Source organism: Copadichromis virginalis, linkage group LG7, assembly GCF_057382275.1.
Source record: "Copadichromis virginalis isolate Kocher_CV1m ecotype Utaka linkage group LG7, C_Virginalis_male_GT1.1, whole genome shotgun sequence".
NCBI lineage: Eukaryota > Metazoa > Chordata > Actinopteri > Cichliformes > Cichlidae > Copadichromis > Copadichromis virginalis.
In genome coordinates this window covers 34,274,056-34,290,498 of record NC_140624.1, presented here as the reverse complement: position 1 = coordinate 34,290,498, position 16,443 = coordinate 34,274,056, and the positions used below count along the sequence as shown (strand labels likewise).

At 39.8% G+C, this 16,443-nt stretch overlaps 1 protein-coding gene across 1 annotated transcript; it reads right to left on the bottom strand.

The window, feature by feature from the left end:
* Positions 1-938: 938 nt before the first annotated feature.
* LOC146705479 (regulator of G protein signaling 7-binding protein B-like) lies at positions 939-16,275 on the bottom strand. Its single transcript, XM_085463161.1, has 6 exons — positions 15,718-16,275; positions 15,294-15,466; positions 14,416-14,546; positions 8,124-8,262; positions 7,933-8,003; positions 939-5,724 (listed from the first exon to the last, which is right to left on the bottom strand). The coding sequence occupies exons 1-6, from the start codon at positions 15,847-15,849 to the stop codon at positions 5,633-5,635; spliced, it is 738 nt and encodes a 245-aa protein (XP_085319287.1). The 5' UTR covers positions 15,850-16,275; the 3' UTR covers positions 939-5,632.
* Positions 16,276-16,443: the final 168 nt, after the last annotated feature.

The window sequence follows — 16,443 nt, the reverse complement described above, 5'->3', positions numbered from 1 at the left end:
CTCCCACAGTCTAAAGACACCTATATTGGGTAGGTTCTCTCTCCTTCTCTTTGTTAGACCAAATGTCAGACCAGATGAAAAGATGGCCAGCCAATCACATCCCAGCAGCTGATCAAGTTTGTCCGACAGGGAAGTAAAGTGCCAAGCTGTCCCATTCATTTGAGGTCCCTTCTGTCATTAGGAGGTAATTGGTAAATTACAGCAGCCCTTGGCAGGCAGTTGAAGTTCCCCAGAGAGATCAACATAACATCACTGCATCCAGACATCATGCTCTGGTCCGTAGTACAGCTGAGTTTCTGTAAGAGGCAGCTTTTGAGAGAAAAGAGCTCCTGGCAGCAAGCTAACAAGCAGAGTGGAGAGCATTGATCTTCCCATTGGAAGATGGATAGAGACGTTTCATTGGAAGATCCACATAGAATTTCCTGAAATCTCTTGGAGTCATGGGTGGCAAGAGTAGGAGAAGAGCTATCCAAGGTATTATGTAGGAGGCAGAGCAGGGGAGCTTTTGGCTCTGGCTCCAGAGGAATGATAAGTTGTGGGACAATGATCTTAGTCCAGGAAATGAACGGTAGGGAGTGAACCAGCAGGGAGAGGTGGCTCCTGGCTGAAGACCATTTACCCTGTTCTCTCGCACTGTTGGAGGTGGTTCAGAAGGAGATTTTTACTGGTGTAGTAAATTGATAAAAAATTGATAATTGGCTCACTGACGAGCATTTGAGCTCCAATTATGTTTAATCATCTAGACACATGGATTTTCTTGCATTAGCAAGTTTCTTTATGTCAAACTAAGCTAAGCACATCTGGATTTCAGCTTTGTAGGTAATCTAAGAACACGGAGTCATACTTACCACCTCATCGTTTCATTCATAGAAAGAAAGCAAATTGGTCTGCTGCCCAAAGTATTAAAACATTTTAGGTTAGAAATTAAACAAAAAACATCTTGTATATAAAACTTTATTAATATTATAAAATGTCCTATTGGCTGTACATAAGTTTAGCTGTGTTTCTCTACATTGCAGGACACGGTAACTACACACAAGTCAAACACATGCCTGACAAAAATAAAACGTCGCATTCCTCAATTGAAACACCACCAATGTTACATTAAAGTAATAAATAGCACAAACACTAATTTACAACACAGGTGACCGTTACATTCAGCGAGGAAAATGGCTCTGGTAGAATGCTTCATATGGATTTTGTCTGCGTGTTTGTGTGTGCGGCTTTTTTAATATTTTCTTCCCGTCAAAACTATTCTTTTAGACTGATAATGCTAGTGTCCCCTAGAGGCTTCAGTGTGCATAACATCCCAGATTACTCAATGAAATACATCCTTGACAGCTTAGCTTAGTTTAGTGCAACAGCTAGGAAAATAACTATAACTATAATATTATGAAAGGAAGTTTGATATTTTTTCAAGATATTAAAAGACATCATTCTTACACAAAACTGGATTCAGTACTCTTGTTGTTTTACTAGGATGAAGGGCAAAATGACAAAATGATTTACTTTTAATTTTTTATTTTATGATGCATTTCTTTACTTTGAAAGCAAAGCTGTTTATTTCCTAGCTGATTTATGTCCCTACCCTATGCCCAGGGCAATACTGACAACATGCTGGAGAGATGTCTCTTCCAGCTTGGGAATGAATCTGTGTCCCCTCAGAAAAGCTGAAGGAAGTAGCTGGGGGGACGGAAGTCTGAGCATCTCTTCTTAGACCGCTGCTCACGTGCCCCAAACACAGATAAGTGTTGGAAAATAGATGGATGGATTTTCTTAAAACTAGAGTAACACTTTATTCTAATGTGACAGTGTTACTATAGGGTAATAGTGACTTTGCCAGAGAATGGGACTACAGAAATGTTCATGGACATCAACTGGCTTTATCCCCTGGACACACTTCCAGACATTACATTTCTTGTTGCATCCTTCCTATTTAAATAGTTTGTACATTTTAATATGTTTGATTTGGACTTTTCTTGATATTAATGGAACTGTAAAACTGAAAACAGTGGTAAAGTCAGGAAAATGGTTAGTATTCATCTTCCAGGGGTCTTGAGTAACCGTTATGGCAGCTTTAAAGTGTTTGTCAATGGAACATTTGACCCACCCTTGCTGAAAACACCACCAAAGCCATTACAAAACCATCATCTGCTGGAGGTTAAACTTCAGTAAAACTCTCCTAGAAAAACACTGTCAGCGTCAACATATACACATATCGGGGGGGAAAAACAAAGAGGCTGATGAAATCTAAAAGGCAAAATTCAGGAAGTGTGCTAAACAGCTCATTCTTTCCTGGTATAAAGCTTATTTTAAGCCTACACACACATAGTTGAATAAATTCTAAATCCTTTAGCTTCTACAGTAAGAGGAATGCAAATATCGTAGGAGCCAGTTATGTTTATGCGCCATAAGGCTGTAGATGAATTGTTTAACCTACACCACACAGGTATACAGAGACTCACCAGCCTCACATTGTGACACATTCAACCATGGCAGTTTGACACAAGCACACTAGAGATAGCTGAAAACTGACTTTGCCTGTGCATAGCCTGAATATGTACATTTGTTAGCTTCCGCTATGTAAAAACACAAAGATTGGGAAGAAAATTCCCCAAAACAAACAAACAAACTAGGGGTGCAACGATATTCGTATCGATATTGAACCGTTCGATACAGTGCTTTCGGTTCGGTACGCATATGTATCGAACAATACAATTTTTTTCAAATTTTTTTTTTTCAAATTTTTTTTTTTTCAATTTTTTTTTTTTTTCAATTTTTTTTTTTTGTGTCCCGTTTGGATCTATAGCCATCAGAATTGTTGTCTTGAGGCCAAGAAAGATGCCAAGAGGATTTATTTTAAGTGGATCATCATATTGGTCCATTTGATTGACCTTTATTATAATTATGAATTTATTTTATTTTCAGTTGCAAACGGGACAGACATGACTGTGGGATAGGACAGGGGGAAAGAATGAAAGAAAGAGGGGGAGAGAAAGAAAGAAAACCAAAGGGGAGAAAAAAAAAGAACAATACAAAATTTGTAATTTATTTTATCAACTTTCCTTCTGACGATGCTGTCTGTGTTGAGCACTCAGTGAATCTGCATTTGACTACTCCGCCTAGGCTCGAGAGTGCAGCCTAGGCGGAGTAGTCGAACGCAGATTCACTGAGCACTCAACACAGACAGGATGGTCAGAAGGAAGAGCGCAGGGCAAGCTAGCGAGACAGAAGTGGACCTCCCCACCCTCATTCAGATCTGGCGTTTGGAATTATTTTGGTTTTCATGTGACGTATGACCCTGAAGGTAAGCGAGTCATGGACTAAAGTAAAACAGTATGTTGGATGTGCCATGCAATGCTCAATTACATGGGTGGGAGCTAGTGTGTTAGCGCAGTTAGCTCGTTAACGTGTTGGCCGTCTAGCCCCTCTGTATAGGGTAGCTCGTTAACGGAGATTTGCCGTGTTGTGGCGTTAAGGTTATTTCAACGAGATTAACCTGAAAGCACTAGTGGGAACACAACGAATATGACTGCACATTTACACCGACATCATCCTAGTGCAAAGACAAAAACAAGCATGCATGCTACAAACTTTAGCCGAGTCATTTAGACAGCTGTTAGCACAGGATTCTCCTTATGGAGACCTGATATGTATAATATGCTGCTGAGAATATAGCCCAGAAGAAACGGATAGTATAGCTTTTATTTTGGAAAGAGACATTTCTCTGTAATAAACTCTCTTTTCCAAAGATGAGTGATTCCTCAATCAGATACAGGGCTCGCAATATCGCTAGCCCGACGTCCCGGGGCTATCTCTCCCCTGCCTGTCGGGCTATTGTAGGAAGGAAAAATATATGTCAATGCTTTTGCATTCTTTCAGAAATGTAGCTGGGTAATTATGTCATTGGGTGAGCCACTGTCAATATGTGACATATTGAAATCGTGTTTGAATTTGCGCTTGTTTTTTTGCTTTCACTTTGCAATCGCGCGAACTGTGTATAGAGAGCGACAGCACTGATCTGTGAGTGATGATAATTTGTGCACCAATTCCTCTGACATCGTCTTATTAATTGTTAGCTTACTATGCAAACATGACAAGTGAAATCTCCCGCAGCTTAAACATGTGAGAGTTTTTTTGTATCGAAAAAATATCGAACCGTGACACCAAAGTATCGAACCGAACCGAACCGTGAATTTTGTGTATCGTTGCACCCCTAAAACAAACACAAAAATCAAAGATGTCTCACTTTTAAGCTTTGGTAGACAACATGTTGGACCCCAGTAATAACACAATTCATAATAAACTTTCTTTATATTGTAATTCCAATGGTCTGAGGGGGAACTAGGCTTCTTCACCTACTCTGGACTCTAATTGAAGGCTTTAGAAAATCTAACCATTGATGACTTTGGCTAATCATGGGTCTTTTTTAGGAGAAGTAGTGCACTTTTAGCCAGCTAGGTCAATTAAGGGACTTTCATCTGGGTGATAAGGGTTCATATCCTGTGTTACATTTAATGGTTTCCACATTATTGCAAAAATAAAAAGGGGGTTAAAACAATTTCCAAATTTTGGGCTTATAGTAGATAGCTAAATTTTCAATTGTGTCCTTTTCCCCCAGGAAAATACTTCTTTAATTCTACAACACTAATTATAAAAATAATTTTACAGCATGAAACTGTTTTAAAGTCTTTAAGCATGACATCATGCTATAATTTAAGACCTGAAAAATAACGTACACGCTATTTAGCAAGTGTAAATTGATTCTATGCAACAATCTTTACCAACTGCTATTGGTCAAAGTTATTAATTTGCCAACACTCTGATGGCAGCACAAGGTGAATACTGGCCAAAGTGCAGTATTAAGTGCTCTAATGAACCAAATAAAAAAAAAAATTATTCATGACATTTACTTAATTTAGGACATGTTGTTTCTGGTTTCTCCTCTGCTCTCTGTTTCACCATGTGCATCTGCTCTGTGCGGTGTTGGTGAAACAGGAACAGAGTGAGCAGAGAAGAGACTGGTGAACTGAAGCTAGCATTATTTCATCTTTGTGTTTTACCTTGTTAGTATCTGATAGTGGCTGTTGCTGGATTTCCTTTCTGTTTATTTTTAAGTGCACACTTTCAGGTTGTTAGAAAAAAATCTAAACGGAGCAGGGTGTGGCTGACGGTGGGCCCTTTGTTTTGGGCTGACCTGCTGGTGCTCTAATACATCACCCAGTGGTTCTGTATGTCATAAATAGCACCAGAAAAATATCTCTGTATTTAAAGCCCAACAAGATGGAACCTGAATCTGAGAATGGCAAAGCAATATTACCAACAGTTAGCCTACGCGCTCTCAGGTATATAGAGCTTAGAAGATAAATGTCTTAATAAGATACATTTGAAAAATCAATCCTGAAACTTCAAGCACCAAAGCTGTCTGAACACATGAGCTGAGAAGTCTGAAACAGTAAATATCAAGATGACGAGGAAAAATAGAACCTGGTAACAGATACTGCAAGATTACAATTTCAGATATTGGTTAAAAAAAATGAAAGATGGGATTAAATAATATTAAAGTGCCTCTAAATAAATATACATTATTGAATAAAACAAATTAAAATGAAAGTCCTTTTCTGTCACACTCTTAGCCGGACACCATGCAGCAGAGTCCAGGGAAGCGTCTCTTCCTCTGCCTTATCAGTGGGTGAGGAGTCAGATTCAACAAGCTGCTGTCATCTGCAATAAACAAACATGTTATCTTGTTTCCATCACAGCCAGAGAAAGTCCACCGTCAGAGGTCACCTCCTAAATATCAGAACTTGGGAGTTACATCACAAAAAAGAAAAAACGGGATTTGGTTTTGCCTGGTCAATGCTCTCCACGTGGCAAATCATAAATACAAGACAGTGACAGACTACAATTTTTACAGTTTTACTACTGTTTACATGCACTGCACCAGCTTGAATTGCTATGTTGGGGTTGGTGGGGCTATCTGAATTGACAGGTGGCATTCCAGTTGAAAAAGTAAACTGGGAACTCAAAAATTCCAACTTCAAACTCTAGTCCGACTGCCACCTTGGAGGTCGCTCCAACATACACAGACATGGCAGGGCATGTTTGCATATTGTCAGGAGATTTGTGAGTTGGTGCCCAACCCTCCCATCATGTTGGTAAGGTCACATGGGTCAGTGTTTGAATGGTGGTTAAATCACCTGGGAATGCATCTCAGCACGGCATTATAGGTGTCCGGAAGCTGTTGTCGTAGGACACCGCAATCAGTCAGTCAGTGATCATGACCAACTACAACTGGTAGATTCTCTTTGCCAGCATAAAAAAGGACAGCACTCACTTGATTGACCAATACTCAGTCAAGAGAGTATTGATTGGGAATGTCCAACGAATTCAATGAATATCTAAGAAAGAGAAGTGTAGACTTAAACAAATTGGCAAAGTCTCTTGTTCTACGTTTCTGAATAAGTCAGAAATCAGAATTTCCAAGTTGCCAGTTGGAATTTGAATCTAGAACACCAACTCGCATTTCCCACTTGGAAAGTCGAAGCAACACCGGCAACCCTGAGTTGCCCTGCAAGAAAAGAAAACCTTTGATCTGTACTGCCACTGTTGTGTATTTGTGGCTCCCTAAATAAGCCATTCAGAGAGCACTGACCAGGCTTTATCCATGATTTTACTGCAGTAGTGCAAAACCACAAGTATTATGGTGTATTGCTAGTGATACCTGAATGGCTTTTTCCTTGGTAAGACCAAAAACAACTCCTGTTTGCTCTCATTCTGCAAGTTACCAGAGGAACTACCAGTTGTAGGTGCTAGGTGGGAGTGATGTCACATTCAAGTTCCCAGGTATCTGGAACCATTTCTAAACAACTAGGAACCAACATCCATCTTGAATAACCATTATGGCAGCTTTAAAGTGTTTGTCAATGGAACATTTGACCCACCCTTGCTGAAAACACCACCAAAGCCATTACAAAACCATCATCTGCTGGAGGTTAAACTTCAGTAAAACTCTCCTAGAAAAACACTGTCAGCATCAACATATACACATATCAGGGGGGAAAAACAAAGAGGCTGATGAAATCTAAAAGGCAAAATTCAGGAAGTGTGCTAAACAGCTCATTCTTTCCTGGTATAAAGCTTATTTTAAGCCTACACACACATAGTTGAATAAATTCTAAATCCTTTAGCTTCTACAGTAAGAGGAATGCAAATATCGTAGGAGCCAGTTATGTTTATGCACCATAAGGCTGTAGATGAATTGTTTAACCTACACCACACAGGTATACAGAGACTCACCAGCCTCACATTGTGACACATTCAACCATGGCAGTTTGACACAAGCACACTAGAGATAGCTGAAAACTGACTTTGCCTGTGCATAGCCTGAATATGTACATTTGTTAGCTTCCGCTATGTAAAAACACAAAGATTGTTTTCTTCCCAAACAAACAAACAAACACAAAAATCAAAGATGTCTCACTTTTAAGCTTTGGTAGACAACATGTTGGACCCCAGTAATAACACAATTCATAATAAACTTTTTTTATATTGTAATTCCAATGGTCTGAGGGGGAACTAGGCTTCTTCACCTACTCTGGACTCTAATTGGAGGCTTTAGAAAATCTAACCATTGATGACTTTTAAAAAACCCAGGAACCAACAAGGCTCAAACCTATCATGAACTGGAATTTGCTAGAACACCAGAGTCACTGTCCACAGTGAAGCCAGTTTTATATCACCATGGACTGAGAGGGTGCCGACCAAAATAAGAAGCGACCCTGTTCCAAAATCTCCACCTTCTGAAATTTTCAGCTGCCCACATAAACAAACCAAATGCCTTCTGGAGAAACGTTTTAAGGACTTTTCTGATTTCCATTCTTCTTTATCAACTCTCTTACATATATTTTACCTATAACAAATATTACATACCTTGATTTTTCAGTGGCAAGGGCATCGTCTCCCTGAGTTTGCTGAGTAGATTTCGCATCTCTCGCATATCTCTGCACACAAAGAACCAGCAGTGTTTTATGAGTAGTTTAGATAATCCTGGACAAAAACAGAGTTTATACTGGTAAAACATTTTCAGAATATAAATTTAAAAGCAAGTGCAGTGCGTGTACCTCTCTATGTTTTCAATATCATTTCCCACCAGCCACTGCTCCTGAGGAAAGTCGATGGGAGAAGAGGATCGGTCCTCCAGGATGGGAACATCTGAGCTCTCGTCCAGCCTGAAATCCACCCTTGGCTCCGAGTCTGTTCCTTCAGAACCGCACAAATACAGCAGCACTCAAGCATGATTGACAAAGAAATCTCACACACTATAAAACACTTACATCTGGAATGCAATTCATGATTTCAAGAAAATTAAATACTTTAGTTTTAACATTTGACAAAAATTATTTCTTCCTTTTAACATTTTTTTAATTATGTTTTTAAAATGTAATGAACGTGAATACAGCACTCTGCTTCCCCCTACTGTTTCAATACAAAATGACAGCTCCACTGCAATCTCAAATGGGAAAGTTGTGACGTTTATACAGCAATTTACATATAACATTTAAATATATCAGGAGTTTTCCTGCATATAAGAATTTCAGGTGGCCAACAGTGAGGTTTCAGGCAGGTCCAAAATAAAATCACCAGTTTTGCAGTAAATGAACTTTTAGAGTTTTAATTCGTTTTTCATTAAGCCAAACAGTTTTTAGAAGTAACAGGAACATTTACTGCACTTGGACAAAACCTGTGCAGTCACCCCTAAAGCCCCAGTGAGCTGGGGAAAACTGTGCATATAAAAATAGCACATGATATATTTTATTGCATTGTGCCCTTAGCTATCAACTACTGATGTTCAGCATAATTAGTTTTAATAACTATAAGCAAACAAAACAAGTATTCAGCAAATGCTTTAATATTTATATGTATTTAAATGTGTTTTAAGCCGAAAACAGCACTTTTGGACAAATGCAGTTTGAACTCATTACCAAGTGAACTAGAAATGAATTGCAGATCACAAGAAATTATTCCTAGATGAGGGGCCAGTACAGTAGGTCAATCTGAATTCCTGACTAAATGTAAATGAACTGCATAAAAGTTTTGTATTTTAATAATTTACTTAATAATATTTTAATTAGTTCAATAATGGAGAAACCCAAATTCTGAAGCTGTAAATCCTAAAAGTGTCAGAAGTTTATATTTTCCTTCTATACAGTGGGAAAAACAGAACATAATGTGATAGTTAGTGTGAGTACAAGAACATAATTATTACAACATAATGTTGTTTTGTTTTTTGTTTCTGATGTATGGGGAAGGTTTTACCATGGCACACACCTGGGGACAAAGGAAGAAACTGATCATTTCAATCTGATCATTGGTTGGTTGATGAAAGTTTTGGGGATTTTTTTTTTTTTTTTAACTCTTTATTTTGTACTTTTTCCTTTGTATTACATACGGACAAGACAATAATAATAATAACACAACAACAAACACACAAAAAAAAAAAAAAAAAAAAAAAAAAAAAAAAAAAAAACCACGAGAGGTCCCGCCCTATAAGGCTGACTGAGACTTATAAATTATCCATTTTGTCCACTGTTTTCGGTGTTTGTCAGATTTCAGTCTCAGAGTGTAAGTCATTTTTTCCATTGTATATATGTCCTCGATTACGTCCATCCAGTCTTCCAGTTTTAAAGGATCGCTTTTCAGCCAATTCTTTGTTATCACCTTTTTGCTTGACAACAACATAATCTTAAACAAATACCAGTCCTCCTTTTTTACATTTTCCCATATTCCAAAATACATTACTCGTGCCTCACACAGTACTTCATACCCCAGCACCTTCGTCATTGTTGCCGCGATTCTTTCCCAATATGTTTTGGGGATTTAATTGGCTGAGGTATTTTTCTTTTTCACCAAGTTTTAGATTTGGTGTGTTTTCACCTAATAGAGGAAGAATATTCTGAGACAAGTCCTAAGACCGGGCTTCTGTATTTTTATTTTTCATTTTGATTGGTTATTTTTATTTTATTTATTTTTTTTGGTTTTTGAACAGTGCACTGGGAGTTTTGTTTGAGAGTTTTGTTTGGGAATTTCTTTTCTTTAAGCAGATCTGCACGATGGGAATTAAAAGCTCTATACGACACGTCGAGAAAACCGTTGCAAGTGAGTTTCTCCAAAATTACAATGGGCTCGGAAGAAAGTCACTTATTTGGGACAATTAGAAAATGAGTCCCTGCCCAAAAAGGATTCAACGAGGTAATCCAGTCTAAATTCTTCTTTTTCTTTTGAAATGACGTCATTTTGCTGAGGGTGGAAACGAAATGCGACAATTGATTCCACTATCAGCAAAGAAAGAAAGAATGGATGAATGAATGAGTGAAAAAAACAACAACAAAAAACCCAAAACTGACTGACTGGTAAAAGCTGACAAAAGCTCACAAGACTTGACTGACTTGACCACTACTCAAGGTTAACCTCCACCTAGACAGGACAAAAGGGTGGATGAATCTATGTGTGTTTCTTTTTACAGGAGCAGAAAGATGACAGCAACATCCTAGGTTGCATGAGCTTTGGGCCATACCGATTTGACCTTTTAAATGGCACTTTCTGTGTTTGTGGATTTACCAGCGCTGTGTTATTCATGGGCTTGTGTTGCTCACAGAGGTCACTGTGAGAAAGTGTGTATATACCTGCGCAGCACTAACATTTGCATTCTCTTTTCTACAGCATTACAGTTCTTCATGTGATTTGATCATGTGATTTATAACAGGACACAACTGGTTGATGTTTTTTTACTACAGGATTACTGGATTTATGAGTGAAGGGAACTGTGTTTGCAGGCTACAGTATATGTTGATTATGCTATTACAGTGTGTTCTTGGGAAAATGTTGAATATTACAGGGGAGAAGTGACTATAGTGTATTGTTGATCTGCCATGGGGCAGATCAAAAGAGGGATTTGTGAGTACAAGAAAATAATTATTACAATATAATGTTTTATTTGCTTAGATCAGAGGAATAGGGAAGGATTTGTCTGTGTTTCAGTTTGGCTTAGCTGTAGGCTTGCGAGTGTGTGTAATTGTTTAGAGGGAAAGGAATTTATTGACACTGGGGGTCTGCTGTCATAAAAGGAGACAGGAAGCTGCAGTTGGGGATTGCTGATGCTGATGCTTGTACCTTTAATAAAAACTCATAATTGTTATAACTTAGAAGCAGGTTTGCAGGAGACTCTCCACATGCTTATCTGTAAATGTAAGACAATAAGAGGCCAATGGCCCAGTGGATGCAGAGTGGGAGTCTCAGTGTTTGTAATATGTTAACTGTGTTTTGTATGTTGTCTAGAGGAATTTGGTGTAGCTTGGGTGAGGCGATTACTTTTATGACCCCCAGGAAGTCACGTATACAGAGACACACACACACAGTGCTTTGACTGTTACGACGCACCCACATTTACATGCACACTCACTCAGGTACTGGTGCATACACACACAAACTTTTTGTTTGCAGCACACCATGGGGGTTTTATGATGGGGTCGCTTCTATAAAGCTGACTGTAACAAACAAAGGAGTGGAAGATTTTCAGAGGGACACCGGCCTTGCTTCTAGAACAGCGGTCCCCAACCTTTTTTGCGCCACGGACCAGTTTATGCCCGACAATATTTTCATGGACCGGCCTTTAAGGTGTCGTGGATAAATACAACAAAATAAAACTAGTATCGGTACCAAAAAAAAGAAAATTTATTCATAACACACGTGAAAAGACCCAGGAAAACCGAGTAAACGATAAAAACGACAACAAAATAACGCTGAAAACCGATAAAACCCCTGAAAACCATACATTTCACACCTGAGCCTCAACTCTCGCGGCCCGGTACCAAATGACTCACGGACCGGTACCGGTCCGAGGCCCGGGGGTTGGGGACCGCTGTTCTAGAAGATGGATGCTTAAATGAAGATGAATAAAGATGAATAAAAGGTTTTTGTGAAAATGACTACTGAGTCCGGTGCAGTCTCTGGATGCCCGAGGAATAAAAAGAACCGGGGTGAAACTGATTTCGTAACATTAGTAAAGGCTGCAATGTAAAAAAACAAACAATCTGCATTTGCAGCTTGTTTATAATTTAATTTGTTTCCTTAGTAATATCTAAACTTATTTGTTTGTGGACATATTTTTGATCTGGAGAAAGATTAAAATTGGAGGCAATGTAAGATCAAAACACTACATATACTCTTCAACTAAGTTCAGCATTAAATAATAACAAACTAAACTGATTTTCTCTTATGATACAGTCACCCTATAGAAAACAGCAGTTGGAGACTGCAGCGCAAACAAATTAGCTTAACAGTGTGCAATGAACTTGAGCTTGTGCCTTTGCTTCAAAGATGAGGACCATGTCTGCAACCATTCGCAGTGACTGCTGTCTTCAAAGCATACAGTGGCTTGCAAAAGTATTCGGCCCCCTTGAATTTTTCCACATTTTGTCACATTATAGGCACAAACATGAATCAATTTTATTGGAATTCCACGTGAAAGACCAATACAAAGTGGTGTACACGTGAGAAGTGGAACGAAAATCATACATGATTCCAAACATGTTTTACAAATAAATAACTGAAAAGTGGGGTGTGCGTAATTATTCAGCCCCCTGATTCAATACTTTGTAGAACCACCTTTTGCTGCAATTATAGCTGCCAGTCTTTTAGGGTCTGTCTCTACCAGCTTTGCACATCTAGAGACTGAAATCTTTGCCCATTCTTCTTTGCAAAACAGCTCCAGCTCAGTCAGATTAGATGGACAGCGTTTGTGAACAGCAGTTTTCAGATCTTGCCACAGATTCTCGATTGGATTTAGTTCTGGACTTTGACTGGGCCATTCGAACACATGGATATGTTTTGTTTTAAACCGTTCCATTGTTGCCCTGGCTTTATGTTTAGGGTCGTTGTCCTGCTGGAAGGTGAACCTCTGCCCCAGTCTCAAGTCTTTTCCAGACTCCAAGAGGTTTTCTTCCAAGATTGCCCTGTAATTGGCTGCATCCATCTTCCCATCAACTCTGACCAGCCTCCCTGTCCCTGCTGAAGAGAAGCACCCCCAGAGCATGATGCTGCCACCACCATATTTGACAGTGGGGATGGTGTGTTCAGAGTGATGTGCAGTGTTAGTTTTCTGCCACACATAGCGTTTTGCATTTTGGCCAAAAAGTTCCATTTTGGTCTCATCTGACCAGAGCACCTTCTTCCACATGTTTGCTGTGTCCCCCACATGGCTTGTTGTAAACTGCAAACAGGACTTCTTATGGTTTTCTGTTAACAATGGCCTTCTTCTTGCCACTCTTCCATAAAGGCCAACTTTGTGCAGTGCACGACTAATAGTTGTCCTATGGACAGATTCCCCCACCTGAGCTGTAGATCTCTGCAGCTCGTCCAGAGTCACCATGTTTGGAATCATGTATAATTTTCGTTCCACTTCTCACGTGTACACCACTTTGTGTTGGTCTTTCACGTGGAATTCCAGTAAAATTGATTCATGTTTGTGGCTGTAATGTGACAAAATGTGGGAGAGTTCAAGGGGGCCGAATACTTTTGCAAGCCACTGTATCTGGTGCAGAAATTCACTGTAGTGTACAAGTAGTGATGTAGTTGCTGCAGGATGGCAACTTAACTGCACAGTGACAAAGGGTCTGGTCAAAGTGCTGTTACACGGTGATCATTCACAAATCGGAGTGAGATTGGTTGGAGACAGCAGCTACCATGAGGCGACCTGTACACAAATGTGTTCCCCCAGAAGATGAATTTGTCACCTTTGAACAAGCAATTGGTTACTGCAACGACTTGCAACTGGTTGATGAAAGTGAAGAATAATCACTGCAATCACCAAGCAACCACCTGGTGATATACTAGTCACAAGGAGTGTTCTACTTTTACTCCAAGTGTGACTGAGCCATTAGCACAAAATGCAAGACATGCTGCACAACTGCCTGGAAAACACGGAACTTTTTTCTCCATATACGTCAGAAATATTTATAAGTTGAACCACAAACATCCACTCAGGTCTTTTGGGGATTTCAGGTTGTAAAGTCTGCATCTCATCAAGCTGCATCAAACATCTGTACTGTGCGTTATTGGGCATATATATCCAATTACTCCGACTATACAAACACAGCCCAAACAAACCAAAACATAATATCCATGGTAGCAGCATATTGCACTTGGAAGGTGGTTAAAACAACAATAATAATATTCTTGTTATCTGAAAGCAAAATGAAATCAGTTGGGAGTAACACTTGATTTTTAAAGCTTTTAAATACTACACTTGGCTTTTAAATACTACACTCAAACACCTGGCCACAGGCGGTTTTTATTTTTTATCTTTACTCAGCAATTCAGCATCATCACACCGTGTGTTCACTACTGTAACTGTACTTTTTCTGTGTAGCTGCAGCACCCCCAGCAGGCACATCGACTTGAGCATCTCCGTTATGAACATCTCCAGGCAGCACTGCAGCTGGATGAAGAGCCGACAGATCTCGGGATGGATCTCCCCGTCCTCTGGACTGCAGCATTAAGGAGAGGAGAATCAGACACTCGCAGTCAATAGTTTCATCTGTTATTCCACACCAATACGTAACAATTAAACTGCTAGACAAACTTTTAGCTAAATAAGTTCTACTTATATTTTTACTGTATTTAAACCATTTTTTTGTTGTTGTTTTTTTCATTTTTTGTGGTCTCAAATCAACAATAATCTATAACTTTTCATTCATAATTTAGCCACGTTTTTCTGTTAAGTTTATATTAAACTGTTTAATGCATGTAATATTTTTCTAATCGTGCTTTTTCAACCTTTTATTCCTACCTTTTATTTAGATCATTACTTTTCTATTACAGTCACAAATTAATTTATTTTGTCTATATTCTAAGTCTTATTTTGCATTAACTGTTACCTTTTCTGCTCAAAGCTAATTCATCAGTTGTAGTTGTTTAGATAACTGATTGATTAGTATCCCGCTTGTATGTATCCCTGATTGGGAACACATAGTATCTAGCATATTTAACCTTCACTTAATAAAATAAAATATGTGTATATGTGTGACTAACTGTGGATAAAATCTATCACTGACTCCTTTTTCAAAATTGTTGCTTTACTGATTTAACTTAAAATACACTCTGTGATGCTCACCTGTTCTACCTGAATAAACGTTAGCTCATAAACGTTTAAAAAAAAGACAAAATAAATTCAATAAATGAGGGAGCCACAGTTTCTTCTTAAAAAAATATTATCATTCAAACTCGTGTCTAACCCCGAAACAGAGATGACGGCGAGGTCCTGGTGCGCAGCCCGGGCCATGGAGCATCCTTTGGACCGTGTGTGGTGCATCTGAGCCCGCAGAGAAGGACAGTCGGCGGAGATCTCGCCGACGGAGATGACCTGCTCCCGGTACAGCGCTACGAGGGTGTTGAATTCCTGCACAGTCTTAAGGAAAACAAACCATCACGCGATCAGGAAGGACACGATATTACTGTGTGTGATTTCAAATGCAACAAATACAACAAACACACTCTTAATGCGGCTCATCGCGACGCTTTTTATCCATTATGCGCCAATGCTGCTGCACCTGCGCGTAAAAAAGTCGGATTTACACGCATGAATCTGTCCTTTGGTGCAGAGCTGAGCTCAAGTTAATCATTAACAGACATGACTACGATCCTTATTTCAGTACCCACCATCCTGCTGTCGTCCACAGCCCCCTCAGTACTCTCCCGGCGATCCGTCTCCGTCTGCGCCGCTTTACCGAGCGGAAAGATGCTCCCTGTGGATCTTGGGCGTTTTTTCCGCCCATACGGTGCAGAACACATGCATGCACACCCACCACCGGAGCCGAGCCAGACGCAGCGAGCGATGCCCTCTCTTTTCTGGTGGCTGCTGTGTCCTCTGTGGAGAAGAAGACGACACGCAGACGCTGCTGGGTGTGGGCTTTTCTTTCCCCCCCCTGCTTAATGCCTAAAGCCCCCTCCCGCAGCGGTGCGTGACTGTTCCCCAGAACAGGATCAGAAAAGATATCCCAGCAGCTCCCTCCACATCCCAGCCGAGCGGAGAGTCACCTTCAGCCCCTCCTGAAGGCCGACAGGGAGGCTCCTCCGTCTTCCGCCCCACGCTCACGTGTGCGGAGGATACAGAGAGAGCCAACGGCAAAACAAGTCGTCACCCTCCGACTGAAAATTAACCGTTTCTGTGCATACAGGACAAACGATATGATTTTCTTGCATCCACGAGATGCACGTTTTTTAAACTCATTACCTACTGCATATCAGTCAGGGGCGTGTGCGAAGTGGACTGTGTGGTGGCAGCAGCCCACCTCCCTTTCACTGGTCAAAGTGGGTTGCATGTGGCCTATGACATTAAGTTTGACATCCCTGGTTTAAATGAAGACATTCACTACAAAAAAAAAA

Excerpts from the sequence above, each read along its gene's own strand:
- LOC146705479 (XM_085463161.1), bottom strand. The coding sequence starts at position 15,849 with ATGTGTTCTGCACCGTATGGGCGGAAAAAACGCCCAAGATCCACAGGG. Across the intron at positions 15,467-15,717 it reads CTGTGGACGACAGCAGGATG|ACTGTGCAGGAATTCAACAC; the intron begins GTGGGTACTGAA and ends GTTTTCCTTAAG. Across the intron at positions 8,263-14,415 it reads GCTGCAGCTACACAGAAAAA|GAACAGACTCGGAGCCAAGG; the intron begins GTACAGTTACAG and ends GCGGTTCTGAAG.